At 39.5% G+C, this 22451-nt stretch overlaps 1 protein-coding gene across 5 annotated transcripts in view; it reads right to left on the reverse strand.

Moving 5' to 3' along the window:
- Positions 1-1075: 1075 nt before the first annotated feature.
- The window catches only part of NIN (ninein), a 62216-nt gene continuing 40840 nt past the window's right edge, over positions 1076-22451 (reverse strand). For 2 of the 5 annotated variants that reach the window (XM_063159613.1, XM_063159608.1), the window contains 9 exons: positions 22201-22323; positions 21555-21668; positions 20425-20589; positions 19517-19672; positions 18509-18658; positions 17858-17956; positions 13932-14102; positions 6366-6479; positions 1076-4785 (listed from right to left, as the gene is read on the reverse strand). In XM_063159613.1, coding sequence (XP_063015683.1) covers positions 4582-4785; positions 6366-6479; positions 13932-14102; positions 17858-17956; positions 18509-18658; positions 19517-19672; positions 20425-20589; positions 21555-21668; positions 22201-22323 — 1296 coding nt within the window. In that variant the 3' untranslated portion in view covers positions 1076-4581. Of the gene's footprint in view, positions 4786-6365; positions 6480-9554; positions 9843-13931; positions 14103-17857; positions 17957-18508; positions 18659-19516; positions 19703-20424; positions 20590-21554; positions 21669-22200; positions 22324-22451 lie in introns of those variants that run through there. The other 3 variants (XM_063159611.1, XM_063159610.1, XM_063159612.1) reach the window with 3 other exon arrangements.

The following is a 22451-nucleotide window of genomic DNA, read 5'->3' on the forward strand; positions in this document are numbered from 1 at the left end:
CCCATTTAAACCTCCGCTGAAGCTGTTCCTTCTTGTCCTGTTCCCTGGAGCAGAGCCCGACCCCCCCGGCTGTGCCCTCCTTGTGCAGAGCCACAAGAGCCCCCTGAGCCTCCTTTACTTCAGGTGAGCCCTGCCCAGCTCCTCAGGGATTCTGCAGCCCCTGCCCAGCTCCCTCAGGGATTCTGCAGCCCCTGCCCAGCTCCTCAGGGATTCTGCAGCCCCTGCCCAGCTCCTCAGGGATTCTGCAGCCCCTGCCCAGCTCCTCAGGGATTCTGCAGCCCCTGCCCGGCTCCTCAGGGATTCTGCAGCCCCTGCCCAGCTCCCTCAGGGATTCTGCAGCCCCTGCCCAGCTCCCTCAGGGATTCTGCAGCCCCTGCCCAGCTCCTCAGGGATTCTGCAGCCCCTGCCCAGCTCCTCAGGGATTCTGCAGCCCCTTCCCGGCTCCCTCAGCGATTCTCCAGCTCCTGTCCAGCTCCCTCAGCCTATCCTGGGGCTCCATTCCCTTCCCCAGCTCCGTTCCTTTCCCTGGACACGCTCCAGCCCCTCAGTGTTTCTTGTCATGAGGGGCCCAGAGGGGAGACAGCAGTGCTTGACTAGGGAGGACAAAGCAGGGACCCACTGTGGTCCCCTCCAGCTTTTCCCACCCCTTGATTTTGTGAAAAGCTTGCAACAAACACTCAATATTTCCCTCAATATTTCAATATAAAGGCAAAGAGTAGGGATGCAACTTCAGCTGAACATAAGCCAATGTGTGTTCACAACCTGTCAGGTTTTTACACTTAAATTTCATACTTTCATAATGCGAAAAGCTTTTTCATAGCCATCAAACCATCCCTTTTATTATTGTGTATGCCTTTGATACTACTTGCAATATTTACAACATCCATGGGAAGAGAAGCTGTGGCTGTCCCTTGGATCCCTGGAAGCGTCCCAGGCCAGGTTGGACAGGGCTTGAAACTACCTGGAATAGTGGAAGATGTCCCTGCCATGGCAGGGGTGGACGGGATTTAGGTCCCCCCAACCCAAATTATTCTATGATTTTCATGTTGGGCAAAAACCAAAACACACAAGTATGCATCGTACATTAATGTATTTTTTATGCTCATTATAAATAATGTATCAGTTGCTTCATCTCTCAGCTTTACATGATGTTCTAAGGACAATATATTACACCAGAACAAAACAAACTCAATAGAAAAAAAATAATATACATTTGTTTTCCTTTATACACAAGTTGTTTGTCATGAAACGACACCGAACAGAGATTGGACAGGTAAATGATGGAAAACCTGAGTGACAGGGATGGCATTTGCTGGAAGTAAACAAAAGGATTTTACTCTTTATCAATCCAGACTGTTCCCCCCTGCTATACCTAACATATAACCTGGCTAAAATAAAAAATGTTAATATCCTGTTTCTTTCCCCAAGCAGAATTCAAACAACTCCATTTTTCCTTGTATTTAAAGTCCCACTTGGAGCATGTGCCACAATGTAGACTTTTAAATCATTCTAAATTGACAAGCAGCACTTCAGCTGCGTGAATTTTGTACACCTCTGTTTAACCTGGGGTCTGTCCCCTTCCAGAACCCCCAACCTGAAATGTCTATGTGCCTTTATTTTCACAGTGATTCATAAAGTAAGAGCTGAAAACATTTAAAACACCTTCTGGTAATGAAGTAGTTCATATCTGACATGGCAGGACCTGTTGTAGGAACAAGGCCTAAAAGTTCAGTGATTTTTGACTGCAACAATAACATTAAATACTTTGGTTTTTTTTGCCTATTCTGCATAGGAGACACATTCATGCACAAAACACCCCTAATGCTTAATAAATTATGTGTTTCTATGCTTATTTTCAGTAGCCTGGACTTTGTCAAACAGCTGCTTCTCTTCTGAGCTGCCACATTGAACTCAGGAGCAACGTGTGGAGGCAGCTCTGCCTTGCTCGGGGATCCCTCCTTGTGGGAAGGGATTGTCCTGAATTGTCCTGTGGCACCCCAGCCACTACAGTACAGGAAGGCAAAAGGCACTTCTGAGAATAAATCCACACAAATCTTCCTATGAAACTGGAGCTTTTACCAACAGCACGTTTTCCTCCTCCTCTCTCCTGTAGTTAAGTTGTTTTTTTTTTCTGAAGTTTAGTGAAGGTACAGCAAAGTAGGATAGGGGAGAAAGGGAAAAAAACCCAAAGTCCCTTTTCCCTATTTCTGCTTCTCCCTTTTTGGTGCTGCGCTCTAGCAATGTCTGTGTTTGGTTTATAAAAGCCTGGTAACTACCAGGAGATTAAAAGAATTAGTCCAGCCTTTAAATTGAGCAACATGAAAATAATTGCACAATAATTTCAGTGAAATATTCATTCCTTCCTTTTAGAATTTGGTCACAGACACAAGTAAATCAAGGTCAAGGTATGAAGTAGTCTTTAAATGTACTAGATAATAATATTTTTTTACAAATACAGTTCTGAACCTTATTTGTTTTGTTTCCTGGAATTATTTTGGAACTTTGCTGATTTCCAGAGCATGGGTTTAGGGTGTGCTCAGTTCCCACTTTGCCAACACACAGCCCTGTTACCCACACAGAGATTTATTAACATGTAACTCACACCACTTGGTGATGAAAGTACCAATAAATCACTACTTCAGCTTTTCAAACCCTCAGCTCTCTATCATTTTAAGACACTTCCAGTTTGTGAAAATATTTTTGCAGCCTCTGAAAAAAAAAATCTGTAAATCCTTGAATTTGGGATGACTTGGAGAAATCTCCACTACATGCAATTAGAAGAGCACAGCAGTGAAATAATTTATGAGGACTCCAATGTGATGTTATTCCATGATTCTGTTTCCGTTTCCACTTCGTTGCCTGCACAAAGCACTACAGGAGGAAAAGGAGGAGGAAAAAGTCACTCCCTGTGTCTTTGGGGTTTGTGGGTTCAGTCCACAACCACTCCAAAACGGGTAAGTAACCCCAGAGACACAGGGAACACCCTCTCAGCCACATCAGTACACAGTAAATCTCATTTTCCATCTGCTCCCCCACAGCTTGCAGGCAGTTTTACCCCAGTTTCTGCAGGAATTTTGGCTCCTGACACAATGATCAGCTTGCCAGTGGTCTCTGAGACAAAACACCTCTTCCTCCCCCTCCCAGTCTTGCATTTAAAGAGGTGCAGTTTCAAGTACTCCAGAATGGCCCCAGTTTATTTACAGTGTTTAATTGTGTCTGACTGTTTTAGGGGAGGCAGGGCAGGATAACACACACCCCCTTGAGCAGGCAGGCTCTCATCCAGCTGGCAAACCCCTCTGTCTTGAAGGGGTTCCCAAAAAATTTCATTTTTCCACTCATCCCAAACCTCGATGCTCCTCTGGAACCTGGCTAGGGAGCACCAAGGAAATACTCACCCAAATCCATTTTGTTTTGTGCTGCTTGCCCTCAGGGGTGTTTATCTCCCTCCGCTGACATTTATACCCACATTTATGGCTGAAGGAAGCTGATTTAGGCTGCTACTCCCTGAGTTCTTCATGATTACACTGAATGTGTTTCTTCACAACTAATGACAGATTCTGCACTAGGATTAACACAAAAGACAAGACTTTTCCAAATGATTCCTCAGGTCAGAGCAAATGCTGCATTCCTGGCAAAGCTCCGTGCTCATGAGGGTTCCAACACCAGGATCCCACTGACAAAATCATCCCAGTGCCCCTCTCCATTCTTCTGCCAGCAGTTTAATAAATGCACTGCACTGCTTCACTGAATTTACAAATCACATAAACAAAGCTCCCAGCTCTGCTTCTGCTGAGTGACTCTTCCTTGGTTTAACTTATTTCCATATACAAAACCAGTAAGGCCTCTACAATTCAGAGTTGTCTGGCAGCACAGCTTAAAAATAAAGGAAATAATAGTCTTTATTTGCTAGTTGGGAAATTTCTTCAGATGAAATATCGTCACACTAAGTTGGAGGCAGTAGTCTAGTTCTGTATTTTAAATAAATCTCTTTTTTTTTGAGCTCTGCAGAGGAACAGCCATGAAGAACAACTCAGAAGCCTAATGAATAATTGCTTTAGAGAAACCTAATGAATAATTGCTTTAGAGAAACTAGAATAAGTTCACAGGACACAGCCCATAGCAGCAAAGTCTTGCCTTCAATTACATTTTTGCTGAGTGTTGAAGACTGACCCATCAGCATTTCTAGGTTTGGAGCTATTTTAGAAAGCTGAAAATATTAAGTTTTCAGTTCAACAATCTGAGTTTTCTTTAGGCCTTTGCTTCAATCTAGATGATCCAGTACAGGTAATTCAGAATTTGGATTGCAATGAAAGCCAAGGCATCAAAATAGGTTAACCTAGAAAAACAGAAGTTTGAAGTTTTTTACATAGTGATGATTATTTTTAGGCAAAACTTAGCAGAAACCCAATTTGGGAACCAACAAAATTCTCCTTTGGTAGCGTCCATTTTGGGAATCAGCTCTGTGCTCTCTGGGGAGGCATTTGTAACCAAAACTCATTCAGTAAAAAAAGGCAACGCAGTGAGAAGCTGAAATATTCCCATTTCAGTAAAGTGCAGGGGCTGTGGCACACAACAGCTTTGCTATGACCTGATCTCTGGGCTGAAGGAGGGGGAGGCCAAATTCTTCACTATTCTGTTGAGGTTGGCAATTTTCTCTTCCAGTAGATAATTTTTCCTCTCTGCAGTTTTCTGCCTCTGCTCTGTCACCTCCAGAGCCTTCAGCAGCTGCGCGTTCTCCACGTAGAGATCCTTGACCATGGCATCTGCCTTGGTGTTCTTGGAAAGCTGGGGGGGAATGGGACAAGGGACTCAGCAAAAGGCAAAGAAAAACCCCAAAGGAGGTGGGGAAGTAGGTGAATGTGTTAATTATAGTTCTAATATTAAAGTAAAACCCCACTACTCTCATTAAAAACACAGGGTCTTTAGAGATGCTCTGAAATGTTTGAGATTGGAAAGGTTTTTAAGGAGCTGGGATTGGTAACTCTTGGTGTTCTTGGAAAGCTGGGGTGGGAACGGGACAAGGGACTCAGCAAATGGCAAAGAAAAACCCAAAAGGAGGTGGGAAGTAGGTGAATGTGTCAATTATAGTTCAAATATTAAAGTAAAACCCCACTACTCTCATTAAAAACCCAGAGTCTTTAGAGATGCTCAGAAATTTTTGAGACAAGATTTTTTAAGGACATTGAGTTGGCAACCCTTGAATGTGTCAATTATAGTTCAAATATTAAAGTAAAACCTCACTCCTCCCATCAAAAACCCAGAAAGGTTTTTTAAGGAGATGGGGTTGGTGACCCTTGGTGTTCTTGGAAAGCTGGGAATGGGACAAGGAACTCAGCAAAAGGCAAAGAAAAACCCAAAAGGAGGTGGGGAAGTAGATGAATGTGTTAATTATAGTTCAAATATTAAACTCCTCTCATTAAAACCCCAAGATCTTTAGAGATGCTGTGGAAGTTTTGAGACTGGAAAGGTTTTTAAGGAGATGGGGTTGGCAACTCTTGGTGTTCTTGGAAAGCTGGGGTGGGAACGGGACAAGGGACTCAGCAAATGGCAAAGAAAAACCCCAAAGGAGGTGGGAAGTAGGTGAATGTGTCAATTATAGTTCAAATATTAAAGTAAAACCCCACTCCTCTCATTAAAAACCCAGAAAGGTTTTTTAAGGAGCTGGGGTTGGTGACCCTTGGTGTTCTTGGAAAGGTGAGGTGGGAATGGGACAAGGGACTCAGCAAAAGGCAAAGAAAAAATCCAAAAGGTGATGGGGAAGTAGATGAATGTGTCAATTATAATTCAAAAATCAAAGTAAAACCCCACTCCTCTCATTAAAAACGCAAGGTCTTTAGAGATGATCTGAAAATTTTGAGACGGGAAAGGTTTTTAAGGAGATGGAGTTGGTAACAGAGGGATTCAAATTAACCTTGTCAGGTGAATTCTCCTTTACACCATTTCTCCTCTAAGGATAAATTTAGTGCACCAAAGAATCCACAAGCCCAGTGATCCCACAAAGATACTTCCAAAAACCCCAAAACCACATCAAACAAAGGATGAATTTGGGGCAGGAGGCCTTACAGAAATCAATCTTTTCTCCTCAGGAAATTATTTTTTCCTCCTTTTCTAAGCAACTTTTTCAATTAGCACCCTCAGCTGAAATTTGATTTTTGTTTCTTGATTTAGGAAATTAATGAGTAGTGGATTCAGTCCCCAATTTGGAGTTTTATGAATTTCGGGTAAACATGCTGCAGTTAAGCTCAGAATAAAATAAATAAAAAACACTTTTAACTTTATTCTGAACAACAGCTTCGCAGATTTTTGCTTTCTTAGGGGTTTAGAGAAGGAATGGGGAAGGTTTGAGGAAATCCAAGCACACTTACTTGTTCTTTCAGCTGATTGACTTTATCTTGGAGAAGCCTCTTCACAAGCCTTAATTTCTGCTCCACATCCATCATTCTCTCTTCCATCATTTTTAGGAGCTGCTCGTGACCCTCCTGGAAAGCAACATTGATGTGAAAATCAGTTCAAATCAGTTCCCATTCACCAGTCTGTTTTTTTTTTTTCCAGTTTATGCTCCAAAAACCAGGTGGCCATCCACATTTCAGTCTGATTTAGAGGCAATTAAATTAATAAACCTTTAATTAAAGCAAAATATTTATGGCAACACTTAAAGGACACCCTCAGCATTCCATGGTTTTCCAAGAAAGTTACATTTGAAATTACCGAATCAAGGAAAAATGACATAAAATTCAGAACTTCTTCTGTCTGGTCTGTAACAGAGCTGGATAATTTCCTTTTCTTGTTCTTTGGTGCTGCCAAATTTCTGATGAATGTGGGAAACAAAAAGCCAATTTAATGGTTTTAGAATAAAAATAAGGTGAAGTTATAAGGTCATGTTTGACAATGTAACTCTTCCATGCCAGAGATCCCTTAAAACTGACTAACATCCAAAAGAAGGATTCCAAACTTCATTTTTTACATATTTTAGATTAGTTTTCATAACCCTAAACTGGTTTTTCTTCAGCAAGGTGACAGTGTAACTAAAAGCATCATAATTCTGTGTCATGTTACACAAACACCTGAGGGAAATCTTCCCAAATAAAAGAAACATCAGGAATTAAAAAAGAACTTGAGTAATATCCAAAAGAAGGAGGATTCCAAACTTCATTTTTTATATCTTTTTAGTTTAGTTTTCATAACTCTAAACTGGTTTTTCTTCTTTTTCTTCAGCAAGGTGACAGTCTAACTAAGAGCATCATAATGCTGTGTCCTGTTACACAAACACCTGAGGGAAATTTTCCCAAATAAAGAAGAAACATCAGGAATTACAAAAGAATTCAGTAATATCCAAAAGAAGCAGGATTCCAAACTTCATTCTTTATATCTTTTTAGATTAGTTTTCATAACCCCAAACTGGTTTTCGTTCTTTTCCTTCAGCAAGGTGACAGTGTAACTAAAAGCATCATAATTCTGTGTCATATTACACAAACACCTGAGGGAAATTTTCCCAAATAAATAAGAAATATCAGGAATTACAAAAGAACCTCTTTGGATTTAGGAACTTTAAACGCTGACTGCAGGAAATTTGAGATTTGATTTTAATGCTGGTTTGTTACTCAAATTCCAGGCAGTCATTTGAGAAGATGAAAGTCTGAGAAAGCAGCAACCCAAAATAAAACACCTTCAAACCCAAACCCATCCCACCTGTGGAGGAGGAGAAATAAAAATCTGCTTCAGGCAGGGAGTTCCTCATTTAAACCCTACAAAACGATCCCCCTTGGGGGCTGATTTAATCTCACTCAACATTTTATTTGCTGTAGCACCAGAAACTCAAATGTGTGTGAGGTTATGTGATAATCTATTTTTATGAAAAGAATTTACATTAGAGTCACACAGAAAACAGTTTTACTGTGTGGGTGGAGTGGATATTTTTCTGAATTAATGGAATTTGGTTGGAATTCAAAACCTTGGAATGCACCATTCCACTTTCCATTGGTTGCAGGAGCCCTGAGTGAGTAATTACGTGGAAAATAAGAATTAGAGGGGTCTCAATACCTTTCATCCCTGGGTTTTTTTGCCTTAAATATTCTCACTTCCCATTATTTCATGTTAAATGGGAGAAGTCAGCTCAGGCAGCAGCTTTAAGGTCATTTAAAATAGGAGAAAAAAAAAGATATTTACAAGCAAACAGCTGAAATGGTTCATGGCTCCAACATGAAAAAAACAGGCCTTAAAGAGGTGCTGTGCTCAACTATTAAAGTATTGAAATCCTACTTTGATTAAATTAATTAACTAAATCCTAATAAATTACTAAAATTTTATTAAAATCCTAGTTTGAGACAAAATAAAAACTACAGATTTTTTTTCCAATAAACAATAATTTTCCCTTTTTTACTTTATGGCCATAGCAGTAGAAGATTTCTCATTTTCTTAAATTTTCAGGTCCATCTGCTAAAGAAAAGCTGAGTTTCTGTACTCTAGCACATCCCTACCACAAATATTTCCCAGAAGTCCTGATATAACAATGGGCATCATCAAAGATAAATATTTTGTCTAAAACTTGTTCATTCTTGAAGAGGAAATTATTGATTTCTATGAAGACAAGAGACATTATGCTTAAAAAAAAAGATTTTATTTTTCATTTACATCAAAAAAAGTCATCTTTCCCTGTTAAAAAGTTTATACATCTTGTACAAAAATGCAGTATAAATACCCCAGGTTTTCTTCAAATCTCATATAAAATTAGTACCATTTGAGAAAAATAGGCTCTTTCGCATACTGAACAACTGCACATTTTAAATAACATAAATAAAACCCGTTTGTAACAAATTTTAAAAAGCTTCTGGAAGCTTCTGAGCTTTCACAAAATAGCTTCTAGACAAATAAATAAGAAAATAACACTGCGGAGACTTTTTTTTTGCTGGTTTTTTGGGAGAAAAGAGTGAAAAGAAAAGGGAAAAAGGAAAAGAGAAAACAAAAATAAAGGAAAAAAATAAAGGACAATAAATAAAGGAAAAAAATAAATAAAGAAAAAATAAATAAAGAAAAAAAAATAAAGAAAATGGAAAAATGAAGGGAAAAAAGGGGAAAAATAGGGGGAAAAAATAAAGGGGGGAAAAAATAAAGGGGGGGAAAAAATAAAGGGGGGGAAAAAATAAAGGGGGGGAAAAAATAAAGGGGGGGAAATAAAGGGGGAAAAAATAAAGGGGGAAAAATAAAGGGGGAAAAAATAAAGGGGGAAAAAATAAAGGGGGAAAAAATAAAGGGGGAAAAAAATAAAGGGGGAAAAAAATAAAGGGGGAAAAAATAAAGGGGGAAAAAATAAAGGGGGAAAAAATAAAGGGGGAAAAAATAAAGGGATGAATAAAGGAAAAAATAAAGGGAAAAAATAATAAAGGGGAAAAATAAAGGGAAAAATAATAAAGGAAAAAATATAAAGGAAAAAATATAAAGGAAAAAATATAAAGGAAAAAATATAAAGGAAAAAATATAAAGGAAAAAATATAAAGGAAAAAATATAAAGGAAAAAATATAAAGGAAAAAATATAAAGGAAAAAATATAAAGGAAATCAGGAAAAAACAAGGGAAAAATAAAGGAAGAAAATAAAGGGAAAAATAAAGGAAATTAGGAAAAAATAAGGGAAAAATCAAGGAAAAATAGGGGAAAAAAAAGGAAAAAAAAAGATTTGATCCTCAAGTTTCTGAGCTTATGCCAGTTGTGAGTGTGTCTATCATGGCAAAGGAATGGATCGGGAGCAGCCAGAGGTGTCAGAGGTGCCCAATCCTGCGGTAGGAATCCGCATGCACTGCTCGCTGCTCCGGTAGCAGGGCCTGCAGAGAGAAGGGAAGGGGCAAAACTTCACCCTGAGATCCAGCTGCCCTCAAACATCCACACTGCGAGCCAAAAACAGCACAGAACCAGCCAGGCAAGCAACACGGGGCAAAAGAAAAAATACACACACACACAGGGAAAAACATGCAGAGTATTTTCTATTTTAGAGCTGTAAATGTTGATATCGGCACTGCAATATTGTCTATTTTATAGCTGTAAATACCGATATCGGCACTGCAATATTTGCTATTTTATAGCTGTAAATGTTGATATCGGCACTGCAATATTTTCCATTTTATAGCTGTAAATATTGAAATCGGCACTGCAATATTTTCTATTTTATGGCTTTAAATATCGATATCGGCACTGCAATATTTGCTATTTTATAGCTGTAAATGTTGAAATCGGCACTGCAATATTTTCTATTTTACAGCTGTAAATATTGAAATCAGCACTGCAATATTTTCCATTTTATAGCTGTAAATATCGATATCGGCACTGCAATATTTTCTATTTTATGGCTTTAAATATCGATATCGGCACTGCAATATTTGCTATTTTATAGCTGTAAATATCAATATCGGCACTGCAATATTTTCTATTTTATAGCTGTAAATATCAATATCAGCACTGCAATATTTACTATTTTATAGCTGTAAATATTGATATCAGCACTGCAATATTTTCTATTTTATAGCTGTAAATATCAATATTAGCTGGGAGATTGAGGGGGGTTTTTCTACATCTAAGGACTCTCATCCATGGTTTTTAAAAAATCAGTGTAAGTGATTGAGGTAGCAAAGTTTTTTATGGGAATCCTCCTCTCTCTCTAAAAATCTCATTTATAGCATGAAAATCTCATATAGTATATATAAAAACTCAGATTGCCAAGAATTTGGGAAAAATATAGCCAAACATTTTATATAAGTGTAATATATATATATCTATTTAAAAATATATATATAAAAACTCAGATTGCCAAGTATTTGGGGAAAATGTATCCAGACATTAGATATAAATATTATATATATATTTATATATATATACACATATATATGCATATACATATTTACATACATATATATATACACACACATATATATATATACATATACATACATATTTTTTATATATATACATATATATATATACACAAAACCTCACAGATTGCCAAGCATTTGGGAAAAATGTGTCTAGACATTATATATAAATATAATATATAGATATTTAAATATACAGATATTATAATATATACATAGTTAAAATATATGCATAAAATCTTACAGATTGCCAAGCTTTTGGGAAAAACCAAAATATTATATATATTTTGATTATATATATATATATAAAACCTGACACATTGCCAAGCATTTGGGGAAAGTGTATCCAGACATTATATATAAATATAAATATATATATATTTTATATATAAATATTTAAATATATAGATATTATAATGTATAGATATTTAAAATATATCTGTAAAATCTCACAGATTGCTTGCCAAGCATTTGGGGAAAATATAGCCAAACACTACATAAAAATATTTTGATTTATATATGTATGCATATATATATATATTTTATATATATATAAAACCTCACATATTTCCAAGCATTTGGGAAAAAATGTAGCGAAATATTATATATAAATATAATAGATATATATTTAAAATATAGAAAATCTCAGATTGCCAAGTATTTGGGGAAAATGCAGCCAAACTGGACCTCCTTTGAAAACTTTGCATTTCTATCTCAAACCTTGTTGTTTTTCCCTCAGAGTGAGATGGAATTTGAAATAAAGAGCTGTGCACAGGGGAAACTGAGAAACTCAAATATTAATCAGTGCAAGGCAAGCTTTGGGAAGCATTGGGCAATTATCAGGCTGCCAAATTTGGTAATGAGAAAGGGATATGAGGTGATCACAGCACTGGCACAGCAGAAACAAAAATTGCAAATTCAGAAACGTCCAGACAGGTTAACACAGTACAAACAGCCCAGGAGTTATAATTTCATTTAATTTAGTGAAATTTAAACATGTAACAGCAGCCTTTGGGTGAGAATAACTCGGGACTGACTGCAAAATAAATGAAAAGCCACAGACAACCAGGATCAAAAAGCACTGAAAACTGCAAAGCAGGATAAACACAAAATAATTCTATTAAAAATAAAGGGGATAACTTTGGATCCCTCAGACAGGATCTAAAAAGCTGCAAAAAGCAAAGCAGCAGAACTAAATTATTTATAAATTATTTATTTTACACATGGACACAACCTGACCTTGTACTCACTGGTGAAAGGATGATGGAGAGGGATTAGCATGGAAGTTTTCAGGGTGCTGAAGGGGACATTAAAAGGGACATGAGCTCAACTAAATGATAAACCCAAAAAATCAGGATGGCAAAGAAAAATCAACAGAGACTCAAGCAGGAGGTGCTCACAAAGTGGAGACAAATAAATCTGGCTTTTGATAATGATTTAGAAAGTTCTGAAGTAAAAAAGAGTGTTATAAAGCAGAATATTCACTCGTTTTAAGGAAAAAAATTAAAAGGATTAAGTGCATTAGTGCACTGACAGCACATATTTTAAAAGCCTAAGTATTTTTAAATTCCCAAAGCTTTTCCAGGAAATGCAGGAGCAATTCATCTCTGGAACTGCAAGTTCCAGGATGTGACTCGCTCGCAGATTGCTCCAAAATCTAAATTACAAACTCATCACTCCCAGTGCAATCCCAGCACATTCCATTTGCCACTGCTGCAATATGGCTTTGATTGATTTTGAAATTAAACTGCACATTTTGCTCCCCGTGGGATGGGAACAAATACATCAGCCTGCGGTGATGCACTTCTGAAAAGGAACCTTATAATCAATTTATTTCTACTTAACCTGAAATTATTTGCTTTTATTTTTTAATGAAACATTTTGATTTTATGCTTTTCTTTAAAAAAAAAATACTCCAAGTTTTGGATACTTAAAAAACTGGTTACTGTCTATACTCTATCTGTAATACCTTTTTTCTGGAATATTTATTCCCACATTCAGAGATATTTGAGCTTCAAAGTCTTGGTGGCAATACTAATACTAATACAATAATAAAGTATTAACATTCAATGATATTATTATTATTATTATTATTATTATTATTATTATTTAAAGTGTAACTGCAAGCTAAATTTAAAATACAAGGGGGAGTCTTTTTTTTCCTGCTACCAGATGAATAAATAGCTAATAGTATTTTATCTAACTTATTTGTCTAAGTGTAAATCTCAATAAATATCTAATATAAAACAGATCAAATACTACATATAAATTTAGGTTAATTAAACTTTACCTTATTTTACCTTGTCTTTTCTCATAAGGTAAAGTTGCAATATTATTTTAAGACATTATTTGGCCTGAGCCAAAGCTTTAGACATCTAGACATCCAATTAATTTGAAGAAAGGGATAATTTGGAAATTTTTTATGGCAGATGCAAACCTTTTTATTGCCTAAATTCAGTTTTATAAGGTGCAAAGTTAACACTAAAGTGAGTGGATGAATTAATCTGCCTTGGAATTGGTTTTCCCTCAGAAATGTTGAAGTTTCTGTACAGCAGGAACAGTGTCTTGTCTCGTGGCCAAATCAGGAAGAAAAGGGATTAGGAAAAACCTCAGAAAAAAGGATTAATTTGTGTTCTGCTCTGCTACAACTGACACAATTCCCTGTGACAGCAGCAGCCCAAATTAGGATTTTATGTGATGGGTGCCCGTGCAATATTTGGTGTGGTGTATTTTAAAGTTAATAGTTGTAGACAGTGTCATTAGGTAAAGAAACAACAAAAAAAGCCTCTATAAACACTCACTGCACGTGGAGCACAAGGAGCAAAGCCAGTTAAATGTGGATGGGAGTGGTTTGATCTCAAAAGAAAATTAAGAGGACTTCAGAACAAAGCTCTGGCTTGCGCTGACCACACCAAAACAGCATTTTTACACATCCTTGCTGCCATGAAATCTCATTTTTGAACTGGCATAAACAGAGAAAGGATCTCACCAGGATAAAGAAAAAACAAAAAAACCCCAAGACAACCAAACCAAATCCTTTAAAACTGGTGACTTTCCCCGTGAGAGGGCCTTACCTGCTGCATGTTTGTCCCTGGGGCTCTGCTCTGGAGCTCTTCCTGGAGGTGCTGGCTCCTCCTCTCCGCCTGCAGCAGCTGCTGCTGGAGCTGCAGGAACTGTTCCCTGGGCACCGTGGCACAGCCTTGCTGCTGGGAGCTCTGGCTATGCATCCCCCTGGACTGGAGCATCTGCAAAATTCCAAAATCAAAAAATCAGCACCCGCTCCCTCTGCCCCAGAGCATCTGCGAAACCCCAAATCCCAAAATCAGCACCCGCTCCCTCTGCCCCAGGGCATCTGCAAAACCCCAAATCCCAAAATCAGCACCAGGAGCATCTGCAAAAGTCCAAATCCAAAAATCAGCACTCCTCTCTCTGCCCCAGGGCATCTGCAAAATCCCAAAATACAAACATCAGCACCTGCTCCCTCTGCCAGGGCTGCTCTAGAGCATCTGGAAAACCCCAAAATCCCAAAATCAGGGCCTGCTCCCTCTGCCAGAGGTGCCTCAAAAGCATCAGGAAAACCCCAAATCTCAACATGAGCACCTGCTCCTGCTGCTCCAGAAGCACCTGAAAAACCCCAAATCCCAACATCAGCATCTGCTCCCTCTGCCAGGCTGCCTCAAAAGCATCTGCAAAACCCCAAAATCCCAACATCAGCACCAGGAGCATCTGCAAAACTCCAAATCCAAAAATCAGCACCTGCTCCCTCTGCCCCAGAGCTTCTGTAAAATCCCAAATCCCAAAATCATGTACCAGGGCTGCCCCCGGAACATCTGCAAAACCCCAAATCCCAACATCAGCACCTGTTCCCTCTGCCAGGGTTGCTCCAGAGCATCTGCAAAACCCCAAATCCCAAAATCAGCACCTGCTCCCTCTGAAAGAGCTATCCAGGAGCATCTGCAAAGCTCCAAATTCCAACATCAACACCTTGCTGCCTCTGCCAGGGCTACCCAGGAGCATCTGGAAAACCCCAAATCCCAAAATCAGATACCAGGGCTGCTCTAGAGAATCTGCAAAACCCCAAATCCCAACATCAGCACCTGCTCCCTCTGCCAGGGCTGCCCCTGCTCTCAGATTTTTCATGTGCAAGGGAAACAAGGCTGGACTTGGTGACAGAGGTGACAAAAAATGGAATTTCACACAAAGGAAGCTGGGCTTTGATTCATCATTTCAGGCCTGAATTATAAAATCACTGAATTTTGGATGAATTCCTACACAAGTTTAGTTGGTGAGCTTTAAGTAGCAATAATTTCCCATTTCAAGGGGAAGGCTGAAGTTGTGCTGAGTATTGTTCTGATTATTTCTAGTCTTTAAGGAACATTTATCTCTGCTATTACCTTCAAAATTGAGTATATAACCCCCTACAGATATTTCCTAATGTTCTCTCCTAACTGATTATAAAATCACTGAATTTTGGATGAATTCCTATCAAAGTTTAGTTGGTGAGCTTTAAGTAGCAATAATTTCCCATTTCAAGGGGAAGGCTCAAATTGTGCTGACTATTTCTAGTCTTTAAGGAACATTTACTCTGCTATTACCCTCAAAATTCAGTATATAACACCCTATAGATATTTCCTAATTTTTACTTCTAACTGTGGAGATATTAAGAGCTAAGACAGTCTGGTGAAATAATTTAGAATTTTTCCAGACTAAAGCAAAACCCAGGTAAGTAACTCGCAGCTGGAGGAGTTAATTATACTAAAAAGGACCAGAACTGGACAGTAAAAATCCCTGATGGTTCAGAAAAACTAATTTGCAGCTGGGATTTGTGTAGAATTAATAATTTCTTCCCATAAAGAAAAAAAAAAACCCGAGACCATAAAGGCCCTGTTACCTTAAAACCATGACTCTGTTTCCTTAGGAAAAGGTGTATAAGATTATCTTGGTGATTTTAGCTTTCCTATCACAGCTGATTTTAATTCCCTTTCACACCTGATTTTCATTTTTCCTTTACAACTGATTTTAATTCCCTTTCACAGCTGGCAAAATTATCAATTTGGATAGATAATATTTCAGTTATTGATTTCATCTCTAAATATTTTTCACAATGGTGCACCTTTTCTGGCCCTGTTACCATCCCTATCTCTGCTGGTCCAGGTAAACAGAAAATAGGTTTAAAAATGCTTCAAAATTAAATGATTTCTGTATTTTAAAGCTATTTAGGGGTTCTTTTTGTCTTTAAAGGAGCTGTTCTTTTCCTGACAATATAAACAGTGAAAATAATGAGTTTTGGTGGGATTTCTTCAGGATTCCTGTCATGCACACAAGTAACTACTGAGGAAACAGTCAATTAGTGTTAACAGCATCTTAGAAATAATTACTAATGAAACAACAACAATGAAAACAATATAGCCCTGCTGTATTCATCTGTGGAAAAAAAATGGAACAATCATGAGCTTGCTAAACTATCGGGATGATACCAAGTGGGATGAGAAATTAATCAGTTTGAGGAAACACTGGACAGTCTCATGCAGAGGTAAATATGCAAACACCTCCAAGCCTCACAGGCAATGGGGGAGCAGGAAGCCACTTTTCATTCTCCCACTTCCAGTTTTAATTCTTTTGGAAGCAATGGGGTGAATTCTCTCCATTTTCATGGCAACCCCTCAGGAACACACAGATCCTGAGGGTACACATCACATTAACCACAGAGAACCTGTCCAAAATTGACCCTGAAATGAATAGTGGCTTCTGCACTTAAGAGATGCATGGAATAAAAAGAAAAAAAAAATCATTAAAAAAATGAATTCATTAAAATGAATTTAAAAGAATGAATTTCTCCATGCTATGGGGGTACATGAGAAATGATTGCTCTACCTTCACACACTATTTCAGAGAGAGAACTGCCCCCTTCTCTGCTAGCTCCAACCACTGAGTTCTAGCCAGGTTAGCCATGGACAGAAAGGAGAACAGGCACAAAAGAGAGAGTTAGAAATCACAAATCACTGAGTGAATGTTGCACACACCTGCTGGGAAAAGGTTACCAAAACCCCGCATGGTTGAAATTCACATTTCAGGAGAAAACACAATCCCAGGCTGGTTGTTTATGGCTTTGAGTGTTTGGCATTTTCCCAAAGCTTAATTAACACCATATAAATAAATTCACAAGGAATGGAAACAGTCTTTTCATTAACTTGTCAAAACCTCATCTTTCCTAATTAGGTTTTTACAGTTTTATTACTAATTACATAGGATTTTCAGCCTCATGGCTCCCATTTGGTGGAAAACATGAAGCCATCTATGAAGTGTTAGAGAAGCCTCATCTAAAAGATGCTTTGACTTATGGAACAAGTCAAAATTGTAGGTTTTTAAATTTTTTTTTCAACATTATGTTTTAAACTCAAATCCAGGACATCAAATTTAGTCAAGACTACTGAGAGAGAGCTTGGAGGTCTGGGCTGACCTTATGGGGTGCACTAAACAGACTTAAATTGCCCATTCCTATAACCAAGGACTCCTAAATTTTGATGATCCATCTCCAGCAGAACTTTTACAGCAGCTTTGGGAAGAATCCCCACTAAAGCTTTCACTTGTGCCTTTAAATTAAGAGTAAACTGTGTAAATTGCTATTTTTTCACTATTTAGATAACATTAAGCTTAAATTCAGCAAATTATTCCCAGAGGAAATAAGAACAAGTTTCTACATTAAGAGCAGCATCACACAAATATCAGATAGGAAGTTTGAGGGGACATGTTTTAGGAAGGAAGAGGGAAGTGTCAGCCTTGCCTCAAGTACGGAAACAAATTTTTTCTTTGCTGTTTGATTTTCCATCTGAAGCCAAATGTGAATTATGACTAAACGAAACATGCTTGGTCATGAAAGAGGAGAGGTTAATTCTTCTGGTTCCAATTAGTTTTCCATGTTGCTACACATCCATAAGTTGTTTAAAAATAAAATAAATTCAATAAAATAGTGATAAAGTCAACACTGATTGAAAAGTACCTCCATTAACTGATCATCCAGCTTGACTTGCTTTTTTCTCAGCCCTTCATTTTCTGAGCTGCTTTCCAGTTCACGTTCAAGAGAATTCATCTGACTGATCTATCAGAGACAAAAAGTTTCCTTAGAAAAGCAGCAATTTCTCATTTTATCTGGTTTTCTCCCTTCATGAACCACTGAATACCACGACAACTCAAGTCTAAAAATCAGGAATATTTGGAAAATTGCTTTGCTGCAGGAGCTGCCTCCCAGCAGATGCACAGAGCCCTGTCAGCTCCTTCAGACACAGATTTGGGAGAGGCAAAGAGCACAAAATTCACAGCAAAAGAAGAAAGTTGTCTTAGCTGAGAGCTTGGTGCAATTCTGTACCTTTCCAAGACAAGCTGCACTGAAAATTGGATCCTCTATCAATATCCGGTTTAATTTCCATAGTTGATAGGTGCAAATTAATGCATTGTCCACAGATTTGGGGGTTTTGTTGGCAAAAAGTTTCTTCTAGGGAAGAATGGAGACTCGAGGGAGGGACTGATCATTGCCTGGGCATGTTCAACACTTTAAATACAGCTTCTGTTTCAAGGGATATTTCAAAATCCCTGGAGCTTCTGAGAGATGGAAATGACTGATCTGTGTGTTTACCACCCAAAACTCACTCACCTTCCTGTTTGCAGAGGACAGCTCCTTCTGCAGCTGCTCACACTCCCTCTTCAAGCTCAGCTTCTCCTGCTCCATGGCTTTGACAATCCCTGCCTGGCTTTGGTGCTTCTGGTGCTTTAGGGACAGGATTGTGGATTCCAGCTGTCGGATCTGAGGAGAGCAGAGATGAACAAATGGGAGAAGATGGCCCAGGTTATTCCACTTTATTGAAAATACCAGCTGATTGTGGAATCACAGAATCTCAGGGTGGTTTGGGTTGGAAAGGAACTTAAATCCCTTCCTATTTCACCCTTGCCATGGGCAGGGACATCTCCCACTGTCCCAGGCTGCTCCAAGCCCTGTCCAGGCTGGCCTGGGACATTTGCAGGGATAAAGGAGCAGCCACAGCTTCTCTGGGAAACTCTGGGGTATTTCTGACATCTTGGCCTTCTTTCCCTCTGTCCTCCCCACAATCCACTTAATACTGCAAGCCAAGAAATTGCACAAGAAGAACGTTAGGAATATTAAGAATCTTTCTGTTAACTTGAAGTTGGACTGAAATCTTGGACAAGAATTACCAGGATTGTCTTTTAAAGAAAAGAAATGTCCTGAAAGTTTTGTGGAGTCTTATTCTCTGGAGAAATTGCACAGGAAGAACATTAGGAATATTAAGAATTTTTTGTTCACTTGAAGTTGGACTGAATTCTTTGGCAAGGGCTACCAGGATTGTCTTTTAAATAAGAGAAATATTCTGGGAGTGTTGTGGAGTCTCATTCTATGCAGATATTCAAACCCTGCTTGGATTGTGATCTATGCAAAAGGGTCTGAGTGACCTCCAGAGAATCACTAGGATTGGCAAGAATTACAAAGATTGTCTTTTAAAGAAGAGAAATGTCCTGAGAGTGTAGTGGAGTCTCAGATGCTCAAACCCTGCTTGCACTGTGATCTGTGCAAAGGGGTCTGAGTGCCCCCCAGCTCTCCCAGCCCAGCCCTGCTGCGGTGTCTCTCCCAGCCTGCCCATGTTTTTACCTTTTCCCTGCAGTGGGCCAGGTCTGTTTTTGTGCTCTGCACTTCCCTCTGCAGCCTCTCGTTGTCCTGCCTGAGCAGCTCCTGCTCGCCCCAGGGGATGGGCCCCTGCTGCTCCTGCAGCCCTGAGGGAGGCACAGCCACTTCCAGAACCAGGTTCTTAAGACAGACAGAATTGCAGGGTTAGGCCTTCAACAAAGAAGCAGACATTTGCTCTATTCAGGTGGGTTTGAGGTGGATTTTCAGTAAGTGCAGGCTCCAAAGTTGCAGCATTCCCATCTCCCTCCCAGCCCAATCTCTGTTGTTCTTAAAAAATCCAATGTGCAAATCCCAAGTGCTCCCCTCCACTAAAATCATGGATAATAGCTGTGTGCACAAGGAGTGCACAGAGGTCAGCAACACAAAAAAAGCAATTTATGCTCTCCTTAGAGCCAAACAGAACTCAGTGTTCTATATTATGCACTAATAGCTGCAAATTAGCTCCTGTTGTACAATTCTGAAACAGCCTCTTTTCCACGTGGACATTAAATATTCCTTAATTACATGGCAAACAAGCCAAATGAGTAACTGAATTCATAACAGCAATCCCAGGACTGCTGTCTACAACCTCCTTCAGTTACAAATCCTCATTAGCTGAGAGGTTGGAGTAATCCTGTACCTTTCAAACCCAAGTTGCACTGAAAATGAGCTCCTCTGTCAATGACTGGTTTAATTGTTATAGTTGATAGGTGTAAATTAATGCATTGTCCATAAAGTTGGGGGTTTTATTGGCAAAAGGTTTCTTTTAGGGAAGAATGGAGATTTAGGAGAGGGGGACTGATCATTGCCTGTCCACATTTAACACTTGAAATACAGCTTTTAAAAACCAGCTAAAAACAACATTATATGCAATATCCAATAATTTCAGGTACCTCCTGAGATGCCTTTACTTTTTCACTGGTGCCCTGCAGCTGTTTGTGCAGTGCCATCACTTCTTGTTCCAGACTTTCCTTCTCCTGCTGTGTCAGCTGCAGGTCGGATTTCAGCCGGGACATTTGGAGGTTGCTGCTCTGCAGAGCTTCACTCAGGCTCTGAACCTGGAAAGAGCAAAAGCACAGCTTGGCCTTTGCTGGGTCAGCATTCCCTGTGTGCATCAGGCATCCCAGGGATTTAGGGTCTCTGATGGAAGGAGTGAAGTTAAAACGTTGATTTTTTTTTTTTCCCCTTTGAAAATGTTAAATTGAGTTTATTGCTCTCCACAAGTCCCTGACAGGAAGGTGGAGCTGAAGGGGGTCAGGCTCTGCTCCCAGGGAACAAGGGACAGGATGAGGAAACAGCCTCAGGGTGTGCCAGAGGAGGTTTAGATTGGATATTAGGGAAAATTTCCTCATGGAAAGGGATTTTGAGCATTGGCACAGCTGCCCAGGGCAGTGGTGCCATCCCCACCCCTGAAGGGATTTAAAAGCTGTGTGGATGTGGCACTTGGGGACACAGGTCAGTGGTGGCCTGGGCAGTGCTTGGGGAATGATTAGACTCAATCCTATAAGGATTTTCTATCCTTAAAACTCTACAATTCCAAATTATTTTCCAACTTTCTGTTCCAAGCTCACAGCCACCCACTTTGAATAGAGCCACAATGCTGCATTCACCAGAAACATCTCCCAGCCCTGAGCATTCACTGAGATATCCTGGAAAGAAGCTTTCCCTTGAATTGTTTGTTCTTCCTGGCAGGAATTCTTCCAACTCAACCAAGCAGGGAACCACTTGATCCCATCCCTGCCTGGGGAAGGATGAGCCTGCACCAGCACAGAGGAGCAACAGCAGAGTCTCTGCAGCACTTTAGGAATCACCAGGCAGAGGGAATTGGCAAAAGTAACTTGGCTGCAGAGAGAAAAACCCTTCCTTGTGTTTAACAAGTTTCCTTTTGTGCTTTAAGAACACCACTTGGAAAGCCCCTCAGGCAGCCATTCTCATCAGGAGGGGCCTTTCATGAGAAAAAGCACTACAGGAGACAGATCAAACTGCTTTTATCAGGGTCAGACCCTAAATCAGTGTTTCCTACCTTGTCCTGGGAGAGGCTGAGCTGTGCTTTCAGTGCCTGGCTCTGCTGCTCCCAGGATTTCTGCTCCTGCTCCAAGCTGCCAACTGCACTCTCCAGGCAGCTGACCTGGGCCACCTGCAATGAGATTACACAGGAATCCTCCCTCAGGAATTTGCTTTTGACTCCAGTTCACTTCAAGGGTTACCCCAGACAGAGGGAGTTAATGCTAAGGAAGGAAGGAAAATGCAGGAAAGCCAAAAGCCCCTCAGCTCCCTGAATTCCCACACAATGGGATTATTATTTACAGTGAGCAGAGTGCTCTGCTCCAGTTCAGAGTTACAGTGGGTTAGAGATGCAACAGAAGTCCAAGAACACAGAACACTGTCTTCCTTGTCCTGCTGCAGGATTTATATCCAGGCCTCTCTTCCTTGCAATGTTTGGAATTTTCTACATCATCAAATTACAGTAAAGCTGTGCTCCAGAATTGAAGCTTTCCTCTCTAAAACCAGCTAGGGGGAAAAAAAAAAATCAAAAAAATCCAGGCAGTGGCAACAAAGCCTTTATGTGGCTTGAGGGTGAGGGGAAAAACCATCCAGAGAAGTTTCACAGCTATAGGAATTTTAACAGCCTTTTACAGCACACAGTGATGAGGATTTTCCTTTCTTACCTTCTCAATGCATCTGTTCAGTTCCTCACTCAGGGCTTCTTTCTCTTTCTGCAGCTTTTCATTTTTAGTGATCAAACTTGCAACTTCATTCTGAAGCTCAGCAAGATCAGGACATCTGGGCAGCTGTGGGAAATGAAACCCCTCAGAGTTGCATTTTTGTGCTTTCACAGAATTTGGCATGAAAAATCAGGGGATGCCCAAATGGTTTGGGATGGAAAGGACCTTTAAAGGTCATAAGCAGGGACACCTTC

This window comes from Melospiza melodia, chromosome 6, assembly GCF_035770615.1.
Source record: "Melospiza melodia melodia isolate bMelMel2 chromosome 6, bMelMel2.pri, whole genome shotgun sequence".
NCBI classification, from domain to species: Eukaryota; Metazoa; Chordata; class Aves; order Passeriformes; family Passerellidae; genus Melospiza; species Melospiza melodia.